The sequence below is a fragment of the Anabrus simplex genome, chromosome 9 (genome assembly GCF_040414725.1).
Source record: "Anabrus simplex isolate iqAnaSimp1 chromosome 9, ASM4041472v1, whole genome shotgun sequence".
Taxonomy (NCBI): Eukaryota; Metazoa; Arthropoda; class Insecta; order Orthoptera; family Tettigoniidae; genus Anabrus; species Anabrus simplex.
The window spans coordinates 106,876,122-106,898,836 of NC_090273.1; the positions used below are offsets into that span (position 1 = coordinate 106,876,122).

Genomic DNA, 22,715 nt, shown 5'->3' on the forward strand with positions numbered 1-22,715 from the left:
AAATAATGTCTACAAAAACTTCAATATAGCCTATGGCACCAGCATTCCAGCTAATATCATCTTAAAAAGAACCAGGCCAAATGAAAATTCTTCAAAATTTATAAGCATATAAATGAAAACTGTTGTATACAAGGAACTCGATATACAAAACACAACATAAAAGTTTATTATTTGTTAATCTTTACACAGTATATACAAAAATAGAACGAAAACTGACTTGATGCTTGAAGCGCTGCACACGTTAAATAATGACATAAACTAGTAGACTGATGGTCTGAGAAATCTGTACAATCATATACATTAATATTAACATGTACAACGCTGTCTATCTTAATAAAATAGGATGCTTAAAGGAACGAATGTCCGTGATAGCTGATGACTATCTGTAGTTTGTAGAATTATACAGGGAACTTGGATTAAAGTTCATGGTAGCAGAATGCTAGGCCGAAGTTGGAGAACTTGTGGAGAACTTGTGGTAAAGTTTATGAGTAGCAGAATGCTAGGACAGGACGCATGTCGGTGATATGGGAGGCAGGATACTTGAGGCGGAGATGTCCTGAGGTGAGACCTCCCGACCAGAATTAGTCCACTTTTTTAAGAGGGTACCTCCGTGTCTGACATACATTGTAGTCTGATCGCTGGACACTGTGGGAGTACCTGCAGTGGATAAGACGTCGCCCAATTTATACCCGCTGACTGACGTCACACACGATTACATCAGCGCGCAGCAGTCCACACCTCGTGGTATCTAGAAGCGTCGATGCTGGGCGGGTTGCGGAGCTTGCAGGCGGTGGAGGACACCACAAATGCAGATGTTGCCATTTGCTTTCTTAACTACGATGAGCAGAGTAGCCCATTTACTGGAAATGACTGGAGCTACGATACCGGCTGCTAGCCATCTCTGTAGTTCTTGTGTAACTTGATCCCAAAGTGCAAGTGGGACTGGACGTGCCCTAAAAAAGCGAGGCTTGGCTCCTGATTTAAGCTGGATATAAGCTGTGTAAATTTTGGCTGTGCCTAGGGTGGATTCGAAAACTTCTAGAAATTGCTCTAGGAGATTAGTGACATCAGAGGTAGGTTGCAAGGCAGAGCCAACATTGACCTTGTCATGTACTTTAAATCCGAATAAAGTGAAGAGATCCATGCCTAGAATGTTGGATGCAGTATAGTTATTGACAGCCGGTAAGGTAACTACTTTATGAATATCTTTATAACTTGCGGGAACAGTGATTTTGCCTTTAATATCAATTTTCCTCTTGTTAAAAGTAACAAGCACCGGGCGAGTTGGCCGTGCGCGTAGAGGCGCGCGGCTGTGAGCTTGCATCCGGGAGATAGTAGGTTCGAATCCCACTATCGGCAGCCCTGAAAATGGTTTTCCGTGGTTTCCCATTTTCACACCAGGCAAATGCTGGGGCTGTACCTTAATTAAGGCCACGGCCGCTTCCTTCCAACTCCTAGGCCTTTCCTATCCCATCGTCGCCATAAGACCTATCTGTGTCGGTGCGACGTAAAGCCCCTAGCAAAAAAAAAAAAAAAAAGTAACAAGCTGGACATCAGCAGGAGAGAAAGATGGCGATCCTAAGCTATGATATGCAGAAAGATTGATGATGGAGACAGGCGATCCAGTATCTAATTGAAAATCAGTCGAGTGATCTGGGAAAGTGATCGGAATGATGATCTTACTAGAATTTCTTGTAGGTAGAATGAGGTTGATTTGATCAACTTCCATGTCCTGTCATGTCTTCGGAGTAGTATTCTTTGCAGGAGGAGTACGGGCAGGGCGGGACGTACTTCGACAGTCAGTCTTGATATGCCCTATTTTATGACAGCGATCACAGGTATACTTGAAGAAGCGGCAGTCACGCCATTCATGATGCTTAAAACATCCTCTGCAGGAAGGCAGGAGCTGAGGAGCTTTCTTATGAATGCATGCCTTCGTAGAAGAGCGAGAATGAACCTGTTGAGAATGTTTCAAAGTGAGTGAGCTGACCTGGCAGTTGGAAGGAGCAGAATGCTTGCTGGCCGGATGAGATACCTGAGCGACTTCATGTTTGGTAGCTATTTCAGCTGCAGTCTTAGTAGTCATTTCATAGACTGTGGCAATACGCTATACTTCGTCTAAAGAAGGGTTACTACTTTTTACAGCATTGAAACGAACTTTGTCTTGTGGAGTATGGAGAATGACCATGTCCCGAATGAGCTAATCAGTGTAGGGCGTGCTACAACCATCCTTAGAACAGACAAACTTGCAATTCTTGGCGAGACCACATAATTCCGCAACCCATTCTGTGTGAGTCTGGTGCGGCTTCATTCTGCATTGAAAAAATTTATAGCGAGCTGCTACAATGTGGGGATCTTTAGCATAATGTTCATTTAGGCGAGCTAGGAGAAGTGCAAAAGGAACTGTCGATATCTGTTCTTCTGGGCTTAATTTCTGAAGTAATTCGCAGGTTGCATTTCCTACAGAACTGAGAAAAAGAGCTTGTTGGTGCTTCTCATCCGTAATGGCGTGACAGATGAAGTGCTGTTGAAGGCGAGCAAAATATACCGACCATTCTTCTTTCTCTGGGTCAAAGGCAGAAAAGGCAGGAACGGCAGTGTTCTGTTCGGATGAAGAGAGGGCCTGAATGGCTGTAATCAATGCTGACTGCTGCTGTTGCATAAATTGCTGTTGCTGCTGTTGCAAAGCCTGCAATATAGCTGCTAATTGTTCTGTATTAGCCATAATTGCGGATGACACAGTGAGCACAACGTTTGAAGCAGGGTGTAGTAGAACCAGCTGTGAGCTTGAACTTTAGTGAGCGTAGGGGAGAGAGAGAGAGAGAGAGAGCAGAGAAAGAATGCACTGGAGAAGCAGGTGCTGTGTCCGTGACGTGAAATGTTGGCCTGGTGTCTGCAGTTCGACTGGGCGTACACACATGGAATAATGGCACTGCATAAATGCGAAACGTTGGCGATAGAAATCGTCCTAGTGAGCTGAGGGAATATAATGTGGCATGGTGGCGAATATTCTGTGTCATGAAGTATGAAGTTCAGAATATTGTTGATGGCATGTCTACTTTTTCTCGTTGCTGTATTGTTGATGGCATTTCTACCTTTGTTCATTGCCACATTGTTGATGGCAGTTTTAACTTTTCCTCGTCACCATATTGTTGATGGTGGTGTTAACGTTTCCTTGTCGCCAATATTGTTGTGTTGTATTCAAGGAACTCGACATACAAAGCACAACATAAAAGTTTATTATTTGTAAATCTTAACACAGTATATACAAAAAAGGAATGAAAACTGACTTGATGCTTGAAGCGCTGCACACGTTAAATAATGACATAAACTAATAGACTGATGGTCTGAGAAATCTCTACAATCATATATATTAATATTAATTGTACAATGCTGTCCATCTTGATAAGATAGGATGCTTGAAGGAACGAATGTGCGTGATAGCTGATGACTATCTGTAGTTTGTAGAATTATACAGGGAACTCGGATTAAAGTTCATGGTAGCAGAATGCTAGGCCGAAGTTAGAGAACTTGTGGAAACTTGTGGTAAAGTTCATGAGTAGCAGAATGCTAGGACAGGATGCATGTCGGCGATATGGGAGGCAGGATACTTGAGGCAGAGATGTCCTGAGGTGAGACCTCCCAACGAGAATTAGTCCACCTGTTCAGAACACTTTTTTAAGAGGGTACCTCCGTGTCTGACATACATTGTAGTCTGATCGCTGGACAATGTGGGAGTACCTGCAGTGGAGAAGACGTCGCCCAATTTATACCTGCTGACTGACGTCACACACGATTACATCAGTGCACAGCAGTCCACACCTCGTGGTATCTAGAAGCGTCGATGCTGGGTGGGTTGCGGAGGTTGCAGGCGGTGGAGGACACACACACAAAAAAAAACAATACCTATTAACTTCAAGAACCAACGACCATTACCAATGCTCAACTTTCCCCAAGTTTTTAACTACACGCCTTTTGACAATTAAATGGAATATACTTTCTGATTTTTATCTTTATTATAACATCTTTTAATATCAAGAACCATCTACCTATGTTGTATTCTTCAAATAATTGTCATGTTTTAAGACTCAAATATTAACACAAATATTGTTAAGTAATAGTATAGCACATTTTATATTCTAATAGTTGTTTAACAATCTCTAATCCATTTTATAAGACATAGTTTTTAACAGTATTCATAAGTCATTCCCAATTAGGTACCTGATCTATTCCTAAGGTAAAAAATGGCTGATGATTCCTACTATTGATAGGCAAAACATGTACCATCCAATGTATTAATTTTATGTTAACATTTTGATAGGGACAAAGTCCTAACTTTTAAGATTGTATTGTATTGAATAGGTGGGAGAACAATAAAAACATACGAGTGTTATTTAAGCAGTATGTTCCAAGCTGTAAATGGAGAGATGGCATGCATGGAATGGTGTAAAGTAAACAAATAAGCTTGAATGTAGTTTTTAAAAGTAGGATCCCTATATGATATATTTGAATGTTATTAGTATTGTTTTTGGGAGATAGTGGGTTCGAACTCCACTGTCGGCAGCCCTGAATACGGTTTTCTGTGGTTTCCAATTTTCACACCGGCTGTACCTTAGTTAAGGCCGCAGTCAATTCTTTCCCACTCCTAGCCCTTTTCTATCCCATCATAGCCATAAGACCTATCTGTGTCAGTGCAACGTAAAGCAGATTGTTAAAAATCAAAAGGTGTTCTTAATATTGTTTGGAGAATAAAGTTTATGACATTAAATACTTAGACCTTTGTTTTTACTTAGAACCACAATTTTTTTTTTTTTTTAGAGCTGAGAATGTTTTCTAATAAGTTCTCTCTAAAACAGTTGCTTTTTAGATATTGTGTTTGAACTCTCACTAATACTACCGAATAATTTTGCTGGTAGTTGAATGTCTCACTAACTCAGATAGGTTTTCAGTCATAGGATAGGAAGTGGCCATGGTCTTAAGATACATTCCCAGCATTTGCCTGGTGTGAAAATGGGGAAACCATGGAAAACTACCAAATGTAAGGTTACAGCTCTGCAGCCAGTACCACGCTGCCAACTTGCTCGGTTATCCATTTCCTACTATCATATTATGTTTTTTACCAATGTTGCATTGACAAACTGTCTTCATTCACATTTACATTTACCACAGTAGTTTCAAGATAATTTGCTACTAATATTAATTTTCTTTTCAGAATCGGTTACGCTGAGTGTTGTTCATCTTAGCCCCTTAGGCTCTCAACTAAATTTCAATAACATACAGAGAATTGAAAATGTGACAGACTGGGAAGGAGTGGCCAAAAAATACCGTGCACTCATGGGAGAAGTGGAAGAGAAAATTGGAAGTTCAGCATCTGATGACGATAATGCTGCTAGTAATCACCATCATCATCGTCATGGTGATACAGAGTCTGTTCAAAATGAGGTTTGAAAACTATAAAACTGCAGCAGTAAATCCTCACTAAATGTATAACATTTGATCTTTCATATCCATCATAGATGTGAGAAAAAATAGATCAAAATAATTATCAAAGAATATGGGAAGAAAATAAAAGATTTACATTTCCTAAGATCCATGACTTCATATAAGAAAATGTATAGCTACAATCTGAACAAAGGAAGAAATTCTAAGAATTCACTGACTTTTAAATATTACCGTACATTAAGTAATTTTATAGAGTTGTATAAAATGTTAGTGTTACAAATGTATATGTGCACAGTGTGATATTTTAATTGACTAACCTACTGATTGTATAAATAGTTCAGTGTTGCTTTGGAAATTTTGCTCTTCTTTAATATGGATACTGACAATAACTTTTAAAAGATGGCAGTAAGAGGTGGTCTTTTGAAAAATTTTCTTTCAATTGTCCTTGAAGAACTGATAAAATGTCTCTTTGACAATGACCAATAATAAATGAAGTATTAGTCTCTGTAAATTAAGATCTTAATTTTTAAAAGATATGGGGTGCAAAAGTTCCAGATACATTTGTTCATATGTCTCTCTATGAATACTGTATCATAACTACTAAATATTTTGTTCTTTAAATTTTAAAATAATGTAACATACATAAATTACCTACAGATTTTGTTTAGAAATGTAAGATATCCTATTTTTAATTCTATGCATCAGAATTAAAGAATTCACAACACATCTTAATATTGTTCAAAGAAGGAATTGAAATTATGCATAAAATTTTAGGAGGTTAACTCAAAATATGTAGAAAAAATGAGTAAGTGTTAATCTTGGTTGAAATTAGATGTAATCTGCAGAACTGAATTTCAGTTTTCAGGATAATATTTTATTTTTATTATTTTTTTATTTTTTTAGTTCCATTTGGGCCTAACTAAGGTTAAGTTATGAGTAGGTTCCCACCTTCCAATACTTATCAATTTCTATATAATAGGTTTATTAATTACATAACATAAACCATATAATCTCTAGTACATGTTTCGTTCCGATTATGGAACATCTTCAGCTAAAATTTGACAAAATGGCAAGACAATTAAAATACATTGATGTTATGATGATACAAAAGCTAAAAGATATGATAAAATGGCACGAAGATTAAAACATATAATTATGATGATGAAATAAAGTTCATTCATGTTGGTTAAAAATTCAACAAGTCAGTGTTCAAATGATGAATTAAAAACGGCAATAAGGTTCTTCTTCATGTTGGAGACGTGTACATTTTGTTAATCTTGAAGATAAATTGGAGAAATACAAGATTTTCTTAATGTATATTTATCGGGGGAACTCTTGATAAAATAACCGTAGTTGAAGTTGAGTTTTGGTTAGATTATTGAAATGAGTCTGAAATAAGAAAAGAATGAGTAAAATAGAAAATATTTGAAGGAGAAAACCTTGTTAAAAATGTATATTCGCGAGAATGAAGGATAATGGAGTTGATTACCTTATAGTCAGTCGTGTCGTATTTAACGTCCTCCCTTATGTCGTGTTGTTAACTGACTTAGTCCTGTGTACGTGTGTAAGGCACTTGCGGTGGGCGGGGAGTATTGGAAGGAGAGGTAAGTGACGTGAGGAGAGCGGGTGAAATGTTGTGTAGGGTGGAGCTAACTGAGGAGTGGCGTTGTGATAGGCTAGGGGAAACGGAAGGAAAGGTAGGGGGACAATTGTGTAGGGTGGAGTTAATCGGAAGGAGGTGTGTTGGTTGTTTGTTGGGATTCTTTTTGATGGTTTTTCTAGATGAATCTAATTTGGTAGCCTCTTCTAATAATATATTTATATTTTCCGTAATTTCGTTAACATTCTGGTTGGGATTTCGCTTCTGATCAATTTCAATATAGATATTTTCAAGAATATTCATTAATTTTCCTTTGTTTAGCGTTCGTAGAATGGTTAAGTCCCTTTCTATCGATGTAAAACTGTGTTTATATTCGGTCATGTGAAGACTCATGGCCGAGTACTTCCTGTGTTTTTCGGCATTAATATGTTCTTGATATCTTACTAAGAAATTACGGCCTGTTTGTCCGATATAAGAATTGGCACAATTTGAGCATTTAAGCCTATATATCCCGGAATTTAAATATTTGTTATTACTTGCAATGCTTTGATGATTGAAAATTAAACGTTGATTGTTGTTATTGGTGCGAAAAGCAGAGCCAGCGAGCTTCCCCAATTCCAATGGGACTCGCCCGATGGAGGTAACCGGTAAATCCCCACACGGGTTATTATTATTATTATTATTATTATTATTATTATTATTATTATTATTATTATTATTATTATTATTATTATTATTATTCAAAGCTCACAGTTCATATTTTACACTTAGTTCAGATGTAGCAGTTCCATTCACACAGCTTAATTCACACAAAAATTGGCAACTGTTCATAGATCACAAATTCCATTGCACAGCATTTGACAGCGTTTTTTAGCTCAGATATTCAGGTAAATTTTATACACATTTAACCTCCTACAGTAAACTATGTTACGATACCATGTTTGTATTCTGACAGCTCCATGTTTTCTTCTGTTCATTTCAGCACAATAGTTCTCAAATAAATTTTTGATTTCATTTGGCTTTCCATCATTTCACAATACCAGATTTGTATTTTTCCAACTGCACAATTATTCTTCAATGATTATTCAGTAGGAGTGAAAGTAAATGTGTCAAGAACAGGATTTATATCTTGTGTTCCTAAATTATGTAGGCTGCTGGAATAATTTTATCTACCAATGGTGCAGGAGGCTCCTCCAAGTTTGAACCTGGACAAAGGAGACCTGATGTGTGTCAAAAAAATCTTCCTGTTCGACTCTTCTCCTGTGGTAATTTCCTTTTGAGAACATGACATGGCACATTTCCAGGTTTCCTTTGAATCTGTTTAATCAGTGGAGAAGGATGTTTTGAATTCCAGGCTGTCTTCTTGGTGAAACATCTGGGAGGTAAGATGACAGTTTTGAACAAGACAGCAATGATGTTCGCCATTGTAAGAGAGTCCTGGAGTAATGGAAGGCAGACTTCTTTTCTATGTTCAATCCAAGTTTTGGAGACTGGTACTTAGGTGACCTGTTCTTTTTTGACTTTGTAGACAATGAAGAGGCCCACCTCTATTTTGGCCCTTTCTTCTGCACAGATTTCTTCCTCACACTTGCACAGTTATTGATGATGTGGATGTCCTTTCTTGAGTGTGTATTGTCTTCACAGCAACTACAAAGTGCCATGATCCTTCTTCGAGTGAAGTCCATGTTCCTTCAATAACTTCTGCAGAAATGGTTGCAACACTAGTCCATTGGGACTAGATTGCAAATGGTGATAGGCACCTTCATAGTTTCACAAAGTTTCACGTCCTTATAGATAAGTCTGGGAGCTTTCGTGAAGGGAGCTAAAATAAGTACAGCAGCATCTTCGTGTTGCACTTGCTCCACTTTATTAACTCATTCACGTCATACAATGACCTGTGGTCATGTGAGGTGTTTTGGCACATGAATCAAATGACAAGCTCAGCTCTCAATGATGCAGTGCCTTGCTTATCTTTTAAAATATAATTTCTACAAATACTCACTGTAGGGAACTAGAGGCATGTACTGTTGGTAAGCAATGCTATCTGTATTTCTGTGTGATACTGGGTTTGTTGAATAACAGTTTATTTTCATTGGTATTCATTATGCAGTACAACCGGTTTCGCAGTAATGACGCCGATAGATTGAAAGCGCTCATAGACATTGTTTTAGAAGGCGATTATGGCGATAACATTTTGGAAAATGAAGCAGAATTCGAGGTTAGTGATAGCAACAGTGAAAGTTACTGAAGTGTGCATAACATTGTACGAAGTAGAAAGTGAGAGTGAAAGTTCCGCACCACGTTATTCCAAATACTCACGGCCGGTGACAAATGAACCATAGTGATTGGAATTTGGAGAAGAAAGACAATAATCCTTATTTATATCCATCTTGTGGATACTGCGGGGTTTCGGAAATATTAATGAAAAATTTATAAACTGCCCACTGTCCGAAATTGCGAAGTTTTTAGAGTACACGGATCCACTCTTTCTGAAATTATTTCAAATTAAACATTTATACCACAGTCAGCAGTCACTCAAGGAATGAAGAATGGGCAAGCCATAACCTTCAAAGGCATGAATGCAAAATTTGAGTGAATTATCTGCATTAGTTTTTATTTTATGCATGTTTTTGTGTGACGGGTACGTTCAAACTATGGGAGGGTAAATTAAATCTGATTCCACATTCAACAATGTGTCCATTTATTGTGACTTGAATGGGTTAAATGGTGAAATGGCAACCTCGAAAAAGCAACTAGCTGCCATTTCACAAAGAGTACATTTCTCACACAAACAAGTTCAATTACACCAATTGCTTTTCAGTGATCCTGGATGTTGATCCAAACTTACTTGAAACTGACTTGTAACAACCCTATGGCCACTTACAGCTACAAAACATGGACTCCAAAGAAAGATGACAGGTATAGAAAAATACTTTAACGATACACTACATTAACAAAAATCAGTGAAATAGAACAAAAACACTACAACAAAAAGCTCAATTAGTCAAAGAAGTTGCATACTATCATTATTGAGAAAGTTCCAATATTCACCACAACAGGTGACATATGTTAATCATAACTTTGACTTCACAGTACTAAGAAACACTGATTTGATGATAACATTTTAAACAATGAAGGCTGAGGTCTGTAATTTTGGAAACATTACCAATACTTAGGTATATGCCATTTTAAGAATTTCTTATAATTATGTAGTGTGTTTTTATTGTACAGAGTTTTAAAGATGAGATTTGCCCTCTGAGCATTGATCAACAGGTTCTTTTTAATTATAATAGCTAAAACACTGAATATAGAAAAAGTCTTGTATACCACCTCTAAATGTAAAAGAATCAAGCTATAATTTGGTGTGATTAGGTTTGAGATTGGTCCATCCACTTTAACTGTGAAACATTCATCGAACGTGGTTTGACGGTGCCTGGTATGAATGGTGACAGGAAGATCTATGTTGTGGGGGGTTTCAGATACTGTGGTGGCCACATATACGTTTAGTTAGTGTGTTGCTAGTTAAGTCAATGTAGAAAGCTGAGTGAAGTCTGCACTGAAGCTGGTAGATAATGTTGAAGGAAGTGCAGTCATGACGACTTGTTAGTGATGCTGCTAGTAAAAATGGTGCCTGGTGTATGTAAATGGCAGGTCTTACAGTGGCTATTTTTACAGAGGAAAAGCTGGCAGGAGGCGGAGGTTGGTATGGTTCGTAGTGCAGCCTAAAAGTTTGGACCCACGTTTTTCTTTTATGTGTACTATATTCACGCGGTCTTACCTGGTAAGTTACTGCTCTCCACCTGTTTTGTAGACTTATATGTATGTTCAAACTATCGGTTGAACTGCCCATACACAGGAAAATTTGTTGATTGTAATAGATTTTTACTTTTATATTCTCTTTTCTAACTTCATCCAAGATTCACCACTGTAGTAACTACTATTACGAGTGTAATCCCAAAAATAAGGTCTCCTATTTTTTTATAAATACACAACTCTGTTCATGTGGCTGTTCACAATATTGTGAAGAGTGTTTCCCACACTCACATATAAACATGCGCATGCCACGCTGACGCACTCAGTCTTGGCTTGGCAGCCATTGAGAATGGAGCTCCTGTTGGATGTTACCGCCAAGTGCAAAGTTTTTGAATGCAAAAGGTACTGAACCGATTTAAATCCATCACCAATTGACGGAAGTGTTTGTTGAGTCATGCATGGATGTCAAAAATGTTTGTAAGTGCAGCAGGTCGAACTGAAATTCACGACGAACAAACAAAGGAGCGGGAGACCGTCAATTTCCGTCAAGACAGTTTTGAAGGTTGAGCAAATCATGCGTGAAGATTGGCAGATCACCCCAGATGATCTCTGCACTTTGGTTCCTGAGGTTTCCCGAAGTGCCGCTCGCAATTTCCTGAACAGCATGGCGGCAAGCTGGTATGACATGGGCATACAAAAACTCTCACAGTGTCTACAAAAATGCATCGACCAAAATGGTGATTATGTAGAAAAATAGCTAAATGTTCAAGCTGTAAAATGATGTAAACCATTGTAGTAATAAACAGGTCTATGTATTTATAAAAAAATAGGAGACCTTATTTTTGGGATTACCTTCATTTAATCCTACGTAAGAAATAGTTTCATCATGTACAAATGTCTATACTTTGACTATTTTCCTATTATGTAACTTTAGTTCATGTAATGTACCATTAAAAATCTATATTGTTAACTGAAGTTTGTGGCCAAATAACAATAATCTGTGCAGTTCTTTTTTGTTTCACTAAATCTTTACTCTTCAAACCATTTCTGAACTCAATCCACAAATTTTTCAGAATATTCTGAAGAATGTACTTAGACATTAGAACAACTTAAAGCTTTAAATCATTTCACTAACATTGTAAGAGTTCTTTTTTAGGATTTAAGGGTATCTTTGGTCAATAGTTTCATGCATTTCAGTAGAGAAACTGTCTGGTAACCTGCATTTTCCTGATCTCGATAAGACTTAGTGTATCTGTAATCTTATAGCCGTGGGATTCAGATAGGTGCCTTAGTACTTCTCAATATATTCCTGGAGGGAGTAAGGACAGAATTTCATGGAAGTAAGCTCTCATGACAACATAAAAATTTGTCATCGCCGAGGACTAAGTCATTTAGTTCTGATTTCCAAGTCCTTGGACAGAACATGTATTACACATTCAGTTAATCTTCTGGTGCCATCTCCTCACAAAAAGTTGGCGACCATTTTGCACTTCCTGTGTTCAGGTTGCTATATCATGGATGGTGATCCGCTGTCAGATTCCACATCCACAATTATCTTCTCCTCCCACATCTATGTTTCTCTTCTATCTAGCCTTCTACGAACAGTGGTATCGAGCTGAATTTGTAATTTGGCAGATGTGATTAAAATGGGCTGTTGCCTGAGTTTTTCAATGGTTAAGTTTTAGCATGATTTCCTAGCATGAGAGTGTAATTCATAATACAATTAAAAACAAACAAATAAATTTTCAAGTCAGAATGTAAATAGGATAAATCTCAGAAAAAATGCCAAAAATGAAGCCTATGAATTATTTAAAAAAATTAATTTTACCAGGTTTATGCACAAGTCTTTTCCAGTTTCACTAAGAGATGGTGCCAGCAAACAGTACGCAGCGTATGAATTTGACACATTCATCAGGTTTTTTTTTGTCTGACATTAACCTACCATTAACCAAGTTGAGTCCGCCAAACACTAGCGCCTGTGTTGTATCGTTCAGTGATTATTTCAACGGTTATGCCTGAAAAAAGAACATTTGCAGCACGCATTGCTTTTCTTATTTAATCAAAAGAAAAAAGGCTGCGGAAAGTCATCGTTTGCTGGTAGAAACATATGGTGAAAAGCTCCACTGATTAGAACATGAGACATGGTTTCGACAATTTAAACGTGGTGATTTCAGTTTGAAAGACAGTGCATTCTAGGTAGACCACAAAAGTGCGAAGCCCAGCAAAATGGTTAATGCACAATGCTATCACCAACAAATGATTAATTTAAATCATGCATTGAGCAAAAGGTGACTAGAATGGGCCAGAAGACATGGCAAAGTGATTTTGTTACACGACAAAGCACAGTCTCGCACAGCAAAACCAGTGAAAGACACCTTGAAATTATTTGGATGGGACATCCTTCCACACCCGCCGTACTCACCTGACCTGGCGCTATCCATCACTTCTTCGCAGCAATTTTTATTTAAGTTGGAAAATGGCTCGATGAATGGTTTGCCGCAAAAGACAAGCATTTTTTCTGACATGGTATTCTTAACTTTCCTGAAAGATAGGCGAAGTGTGTAGAAGCCACTTTACTCTACAGTGGCCATTTAGGTATTTCAAAGATTCTTCTTACAATGCTTACACCTCAACTATCCTAAGAAAATCAGAACGTATGTCTATTCTAAAAAAAATACTGCAAGGTCTTAATAGTATCACAAACATCTGACTACCGAGCTTGATAGCTGCAGTCGCTTAAGTGCGGCCAGTGTCCAGTATTTGGGAGATAGTAGGTTCAAACCCCACTATCGGCAGCCCTGAAAATGGTTTTCCATGGTTTCCCATTTTCACACCAGGCAAATGCTGGGGCTGTACCTTAAGGCCACGGCCGCTTCCTTCCCACTCCTGTCCCATCATCACCATAAGACCTATCTGTGTCAGTGCGACGTAAAGCAACTAGCAAAAAAAAAAAAAAAACTGACTTGTGTATTGCACAGAATCTTGTTTGACCACATTCTTCAGTTACTTTATGTTCCTAGAAATGCTGTTCATAAAGATCATTTATTCAGACAAGGGACTGGTGGTCCAAAAGGATATTAGTGAGAAACTTTCAAGATCTGGTTATGTATTACCTTCATGTCATATGCCTTGGAGCTTCTGCTTCAGTGATCCCCAAAATCCATTACATTATGTTCATAAGTATTCTACAGATACGTGATTTATGGATTGTTTGCAGATTTTTATACCCATTTTCTGTTTTAGAACTGGCATCTAAGTGACTGCACCAAGTGAGTCCATAATAAGACATAGTTTATGTTCAAGAGAAATACTTCTCAAAAAAAGAAATTTGGTCACGCAGTTAGATGTTCCTAACTGCATTGTATGAATGCATAGTGAAATGAGGATTGAACCATTACAGCAATAACATGTCCTGTTTACATAACAGAGCTCCACTGTCATCTTGGTATTTGGGAAGCATCAGTGTCAGTTGAAATGTATGAATGGCTCAATTCAAAGTGTGTGTGAAAGTTGGTCTGTGTGAAATGTAGTGTTTACAAGTCATGACTGATTGCGCAGAGTGAGGTAGGCCATTAGAGAAGCAATTGTCATCAAATGAAGCGACTCTTGCACTTGCACTGCTTCAACAAGGCTACTTGCAGAGGTACATTGCTACATCTGCACTCCGACCGACCGACCGACCAGAGAAGGGGGTGGCCATGGCTCTACCGTGGTTGTACGCCGCTGTATTCATGAGGAGAGGGGCTGTTCCCCACCATCAGCTGTCCTGAGAATGGTGTTCCATGGTTTTCCCTTCTCCTGCAATACGGCAAATGCCAGGATAGTTCCTAGTATGGGCCACAGCCACCAACCCCTTCGCCTTCTCTGAGCATCTCCTTTACCATAACAAATCTCCTGGCCTGAGAGATGGCATCACTGTCTAAGAAGCCTGCCTCTCCCTTCAGGGGAGGAATGAAAATATTGAGGAGTAGTAGAATGCTAGGGACTGTTAATAATAATATTTGGTATCTGTGGAAACGTTCCCAGGAGCCTGGAAATGTTGCCAGGCGTGCTGGTATGGGTAACCGAAGGAAAACAATCCTAAGGCAGGTTCATTTTGTATATCCACAAGCTCTCCAAAACTGTCAAGTTACAGTACAAGCACTATAGATGGACCTACAGCAGGCTTCTGGACTACAAGTTAGTGACCAAATGGTCAGAAACAAGATTCGAGAAGCCAATTTAGGATTCTGGCGGCCTACTCCTGCTTCCACTCAAGTCCCTGCACTGGACAGACATCGTGGGGCAGTTAAAACATTAATGTCCTCTGCTCTTCTTGGATGAATTCCATTTTCCGTTATGTCGTTCAGATGGTCATCTGCGAGACTGGAGAAGATGTGGGAAGAAATTACATCAGACAGCTGTACAATCTACCATTGCTTATGGAGGTGGATCTGTTATGGTGTGGGCAGGTGTATGTCTTGACATGAAAACCAATCTGTTCATTCACTCAACAGTGCATTGGCAAGATCTTTGTGCCACATGTGATACCTCATGCGAGGCAACTTGGAGGAAATGCAGTATTCGTGCATGATAATGTTAGAGTGGATGATGTCAACATCATTCAGAGCTTCCTGAAAGAGCATGACATACAATAAATGGAATGGGTAACCAGAAGTCCCAACTTGAATCCAATCCAACAAGTCTGGGACCAACTGAAGCAATGCATCCAAGTGAGAAATCCACCATCCTAAACACTACAAGCTCTTGAAGACGCCCTTTTGGAACAACAGGGTCGTCTGCCTCAACTCAACATGTAGTGTCTTGTCAGAAACATGAGAAAGCATGAAGTTATCCGTGCAAGGGGTGGCAGTACCCCTTACTAAGATGCTTACTTATGATGTAGTCATTTTGGTATATGATAAGAGAGGTATGGATATATCCTTATATATGAAAGGCTAATGTGTAGACCATAAAAACTCGCTATTTATTCACCTCATCACTTATTCTGATATTTCCCACAAAGCTAGAGGGCTGAAGTTTGGCACAGGTGGTCTTTAAAACTTAAAGGGAACATACAGTGTTTCATTCTAATATTTTATGATTAAGGGAGCTAAATTGAAACTTTGGCACTCGGGCATAGACTAATATACGTAAAATATCAAATTCATCACAGAAGGACTGGACAAAGCTCAATTCATGCTCCCTAGTACAAGAAACAATACTCAGTATGCACTTATGGGACCCCAAAATCACACTTAAAGGTCCTAGAACCAACCTTTTCCAAGATATATAAAGAAAACTACATGTATTGTACTGCTAATTTCAAATTGCTGCCAACCATAAGACATAGTCTGCACGATTGCTAGGTTACACTTCCATTCACATTTAGTGATGGTAATTTTTCAGATGAGCCCCAGCCATTAAGACATAAATATGTCAATAATAATGTTTATGGAGTAAAGTGTTCAGTCACTTAGAGAGAACAGCACAAGTATATTTAAGCTTGGAATCAATTTATTCTGACAGTGGAGATAATGTTGAACTGTACTATCCAATTTATTACCTCGATGATCTATGCCCATCCGGAACGCTACTTAACCTGTAGAGCTATTATCATGCTCCTCAGAAATCTGAATGCCAAAAGAGGTTTGTGTAATGGAACAAGGCTTATAATAAGACTTCAAATCAATGTAATTATTGCAGAGGTACTGACAGGTTCATCAACCAGCAATATTGTTTACATTCTGTGAATTGACCTTGCACCTAACAACATTGACCTACCCTTTACTCCAAAAGATGACAATTCCCAAATAAACTTGAATTTGTCATGACTTGACAAGTTGCAGCATCAGACATTAGAGAAAATGGGTATTTTTTTCTAAAGGAACCTGTGTTCAACCATGCACAGTTGTACATGACATTGTCCAGGTCAAAGTTGAAATTGCAAAAGGGCCTGCCTGACCAGGGAAAACTGACTGAGAACTGTGGGCATAATATTAGCTAAAAAGTGTTTCACAAAGAGGCACTTCGATATAGTTTTTTTGCAATCTGTGTTAAGTCACAGAGAGTTGTATGTAATAAAGAAGAAACATCAGAAATAAAATTTTCAGAAATACAAAAAAATAGAAAAGAAATTTTAAATATAAAACTTAAAAAAGAAAATGTGGGGCAACACTCAGAAGGGGGTGGGGGTCCATGCACCTTACTCTGAGAAGATGATCCAAATTCCTGGCATATTCAGCAACTAATTTCAGGTTTCAACATAATTAACATAACCATATATTTCTAGATCCCATTGTAGTAAGTTGGCAATGGGCTTTTCTACTCATGAACATACAAAAAAGTGACCAAATTTCTCCTTTGAGCAGTGTATTTCATCATTTTAAGAAATATTGAACACAGAGGAATATACGCCTACTTATTGTTTACAAGTATAGATCACCCTTGGAGAAAATGTTATTGTGGACTGAGTTATTAAGACACAGATTCATTATACTGTACTTACAGCAAGTCCGGTAAATATAATTTGTACAGGGTTACAAAAGTAGGTATAAGTTTAGTATAAGGAAGAGTATATTCATTCCCCAAGAAAGAAATGAGAAACACATAGGACAGACAAGCCTAAAATTAATTATTTTCATTCCTTCTTTGTGTTAGCATTTGAGAATCAATAACTATATCATTTACTACCATTCATTACTGATCAGAAAGGTATTTTTGTCTATTATTCATTATTTACATTTTGTTTTCACTACTTTCATTGTTGAAAGTAATTGTTCACAAATACAGGGTCTTTCACTCAAAGTGGAACCGGCCAGCGCAGCGCAGCGGGTGGATGGGCGAGCTGGTCAGACGAGCACATAGCAACTCGCTGAGCTTGGGGCCGGGAGAGCACCCGTATGAATCGCATGTAAATAACTATCACACATAACGCATAATCAAAGTAAAATAATTTCCCACCTTGTCACAGAATATGTTGAAAATGTCTTCCACCTGCATCTACACATTTCTGGCTTCATCTAAGGAAATTTTCATTCATACGCATTAGTTCATCTACCGAGATAGCGTCAATTTTTCTTGTGATTTTTTTTTTTAGTTCATCTACAGTTTTTTTTTTTTTAATTTTGTGTGGCTATTTGTAGCCGAGTGCAGCCCATGTAAAACAGACCCTCCAATGAGGGTGGGCGGCATTTGCCGCTTGTAGGTAACTGCATGTTATTGTGGTGGAGGATAGTTTTATGTGTGCTGTGAGAGTTGCAGGGATGTTGGAGACAGCACAAACACCCAGTCCCTGAGCTAGGGAATTAACCATTTCAGGTTAAAATCTCTGACCCGTCCGGGAATCGAACCCAGGACCCTCTGGACCAAAGGCCAGTACACTATCATCTACAGTGTAAAAATGGGAGTGTTGGTGACAGTAACGGCAGACAGGATAATAGGGCCTATAGTATTTGAAACTGCAATCACTGGGCAGAGATATAGGAATTACATTCTCATACCATTTTTTTTAACAACTGACAGCCAATGAATGCCAGTTTGGTTATTTCCAGCAAGATGCGGCAACCGCAGATATGACTAAAGAGTCATTAAGTTTAATTGAGGAAGTTTTTGACAACAGAGTAATTAGTAAAACATTGTGACCCGCAAGATCCCCAGATGTTACGGTTTACAATTTTTATTTGTGGGAAAGTACGGTTTATGCATCAAACCCACACACTGTAGATGAACTCAGCCTCAATTTCACACATGATATTTTGATTATCTTGGTAGATGAACTAATATGTATGAATGAAATTTCCTTACATGAAGCCAGAAATGTGTAGACACACGTGGAGGACATTTTCAACACCTTCTGTGACAAGGTGAGAAATTATTTTACTTTGATTATGCGTTATGTGTGCTTGTTATTTACATGCTATTCACACAGGCGGTCTCTCGGCCCCAAACTCGGAGAGTTGCCATGTGCTCGTCTGACCAGCTCGCCCATTTACCCGCTGCACTGCGCCGACCCCACTTTGAGTGAAAGACCCTGTATTAAGTTTTAGCAAACATGGCTTCAACAGTACAGGTGAATGAATGAGGTCAGCTGCCAGGTAGAGAAGGAAGAGAAATGCATAGCTAGAGAGTCAAAATGTGATGGAAATTCACGTTCGCCTTGGCTGATATACTTAAACGGAAAAAAAAAAAAATTTATAGCAAAGTATTACAGCAAAATATTTTAGTTATATTGTAATTAAAAGGCAAGGGGCGCAAAAGAAATATAATTTTCTTAAGGATAGTCTGTACAAGTCATCATTAAGCTTTTAAGGCTTGCACTAAAAGAAAACAAATTAATGCTCAACAGAGAGGCACTTCTGTCTCTTTTTGTAAATTGCCTAATTATACTACTGGCAGTAAATTTACTTGTTCAGCAAAGATACTTGGGCATAATGTAATTGAACTTAGGTAAATTCTTAGATATCTCAGTACATCAGAAATTGTGCTGCTTCAGGCAACATCAGCTCCAGACACAAAAGTCTACAAAGCAAGATATATCACTTTTATGTTTTAAATGGATGCCATTTCCTATACTGAATGTTATGATGTTTCATCTGACTATGGGAATGTACTACTGTATTTAAAATTAGAATAACTAGTTGTAATTATTCAGTAACATTCTGTGTGATATATTAAGCAGGTAGGAATTGTATGACACTTCTTGTCCAAAAAAATTCTAATCAGGTCTTTCTTACATATTATGTTGTGAAGAATGAATGAATGAATGACCAGAATAAATGACTGCATGGAAACTTGAAGGCTATTATTGAAATGTTTGGTTACTGAAATACTAATACTTTATACAGAAATGGTTCAGAAATTAAAGTGATAAGACAGTGTTAGAAGAGATAGTTGGATAATGCAACTGAAGATTTTACAAGATATCTGTATGTATAGTAGTGTAAAATTACCATTTGAATCTCTGGTTAGTTTTATTTTTAAATATTGTACTGAAATGAAATATATTTCAACTTTCCTTCTAGTGCCTTGTATATTCTTGTTAGGAATAAAAAATTGCTGTCATCATCATCATTAACATCATCACCATTGGCATATGTAATTTTATGTTAATTTGTTCTCTTCGATTTTAGTTTCTTGTCTGAAAAGACTTGTTACTGCAAGATCAGATGTAAACAGCCTGAGATCTTCTTGGGGGTGCTCTCCTTCCTGCATATATTTTTTCTTCTCAAGAATAAGAATATGGCCTCAGCTAAAGTGTGCAGATATATTCTTTTAATTTGATGCCACCTGGCTGTTTCCTCATCAATTTTGATGTTCTGTTTTATTCCAGGCTTCTTTACTTGTTCACATTTGGTAAATTAAGCTCAATTTTCTTTCCTGTACAATAATATTAATCAGCCTACCATTATCATCATTATAATCATCATCATTTTGTCACTTCATATTAATGGAGGAATTACTTCCTTTTAATTCTCTGTGTGTGATATGACTGTAGTGTTTTAGCTGTTAAAATAATATGATGATGAAACATTGGAATACATATACGTATTACAGTATTTATTGGAACAAATTGAATTATTTTTCTCCAGAAATGAACTGATTGTACACTTGTGTATGTAATATTACTATTTCATTCTGATAAGATAATTAAATATATAACCTGTTAAATGATTTCTTTGCTTTATTTAACATGTTCTCATGTGAATCCTTTGTAATATTAATGAAGAGCTGATAAAGTGAAATGTATTTTTATAGTACTTTGTCAACTCTATCAAGTATTATAGTTGTGCTTTGAGTGTTAAACATTTGCTTCTGATATCTCGTAACACTGAGTATAGATTGTGTTACTGTTTTCCAGCTGTTTTAATCAAATGAAAGAATTTACTTTTATGTAAGCTAAATTTTAATTTGAATTAATGAAAGGTTTTACTTCCTATAGTCTTGGAATATAATGAATTTTGAATTGAATTTAAGGGATAAAGCACACGACAGCATGTATATTTGTGTGAAGTTCACTACATAATGAGAAATACTTCAATACTGAATAGATGTTTGTTGTGAGTGTTTATTGGCTAGGATTAAATTAGCACAGTGTACCAAGTGGTAGTAATTACTATCACACTTTGCATGTGTATGTGCTGCTGTTAGTAATACTACTACTGCTGACTTTCAAAATTAGCTGCACAAAAGCTTGTCACGTTATCAATCCTGTTCTTGCCTTAAATTGTGTCGGTTTCCTTTCCAACCAATAGATTTCATTATCTTATTATTAGTAATTGGTGGTGATTCCTAGGGACAATTTTTCATAAGTACGTACCCTCAGCAAGTTCTGTTAGAACTTTGATGGATTGCATGGGATATTCTAATTATAGAATAAAAAATTTCTTAATCTTATCCCACTGGAGCCGCCTGGCACATTTTGAGTTTAGCCCAGGGATTTAAGGCCAGATGCCCTTCCTGATGATACGTGATTTTTCAGGTGAAATGGATTGGGAATTGAACTTCACGTCTCCTGGCAGAAAATCAGCAGCTAAGCCACTACACCAATCATGCCCCCACTGGTTCTTTTCTAGAATATGTAACTTATATAAAATTTTATATCATTGCAACACAAACTGACAAAATTATGATTCTTCTCCTATGAGCCCAAATCATGCTGGCGCAGAGTACTTACACCACTTTAAATAGTCTGGGTATGTAGGGGACATGTCATTGAAGGAAAAAAAGAACTTTATTTACAATGATTTTATTAATATATATATAGTTCTTAAATTTTAGTTTACGTTGCACTGACACAGATGTCTTATAGTGACAAAGGATAGGAATGGGCTAGAAGTGGGAAGGAAGCGGCTGTGGTCTTAATTAAGGCACAGCCCCAGCATTTGTCTGGTGTGAAAATGTGAAACCACGGAAAACCATCTTCGGGGCTGCTGACAGTGGGGTTTGAACCCACTATCTTCCAAATGCAAGTTGATAGTTGTGTTACCCAAACTGCACAGCTACTTGCTTCGTATATATATATAATGTTCACATTATTATTGTTGTTGTTGTTGTTGTTGTTGTTGTTTCTTGTGTGTGTTAATATGTTCATGAACTGTAAGAAGACTTTGAAGTGAAAGTTTAGTGGTTCCAGTCCAAAAAGTGCTGACTTTCAGCTGACATCCTTCATATGCATATAGTGGACTGAGGACCAAGATATTCATTCCACTATAGCAAAGTGATGACAAAAATAAGGTTGCCATCTTGAATGTTATTATTATGATTCTCACAGGTTCAAATTTTTACCCTTCTCTTAACTCCACCACTATAAACTGAGTAACTGACCCTTCATGACATCATCACCATGGAAATGAGAATATTTAGACACAAACTTTCATTAATAACATACTTGCACACAAGACTATCCTCCGCTACAATAACACGCAGTTGCCTATACACGGCAGATGCCACCCTCCCTCATCAGAGGGTCTGCCTTGCTTAAGCTGCACCAGGCTAGAAGTAACCACATGGAATTAATATTAATAATGTAAGAGACAAAATTGAATGTTACTTTCCAATTTACTGCTTTTTATCAAGGGAGAAAGCAATGAGATGTCTTCTCTTCTCCTTTTCTAATTGAAATAATGGTTTGTGCACACTCATGGTTCTACAGTACCTGGGTGAAACTGTAGGTGGTTCTTGTGATATACAGGGGTCTCTCTTACAAACCCAGACCAAGCACACAGTGTTTGTACTCTGTGCTACAGCAGCTGCCTCAGCCCAACTTATGCCGTGTGTGACCGTCCTGCTTTAAGCATGTATACAATCTTATCTAAAATTTTACCTTATAAAAGATGATGGAAGTGTCATCCTTCATAATGAGGAACTTCATAAACACCATTAGGATTTTCTGCACACCAATAGCAAGAGTTATGACTGTTCCATGACCATTAAGAGGAAA

The 22,715-nt window shown here is 37.6% G+C and overlaps 1 protein-coding gene across 1 annotated transcript in view; it reads left to right on the forward strand.

The window, feature by feature from the left end:
• The window catches only part of nompC (no mechanoreceptor potential C), a 653,999-nt gene that overhangs the window by 608,150 nt on the left and 23,134 nt on the right, over positions 1-22,715 (forward strand). Inside the window, exons 26-28 of the mRNA XM_068229166.1 lie at positions 5,213-5,442; positions 9,153-9,260; positions 14,039-14,064. Coding sequence (XP_068085267.1) covers positions 5,213-5,442; positions 9,153-9,260; positions 14,039-14,064 — 364 coding nt within the window. The remainder of the gene's footprint in view (positions 1-5,212; positions 5,443-9,152; positions 9,261-14,038; positions 14,065-22,715) is intronic.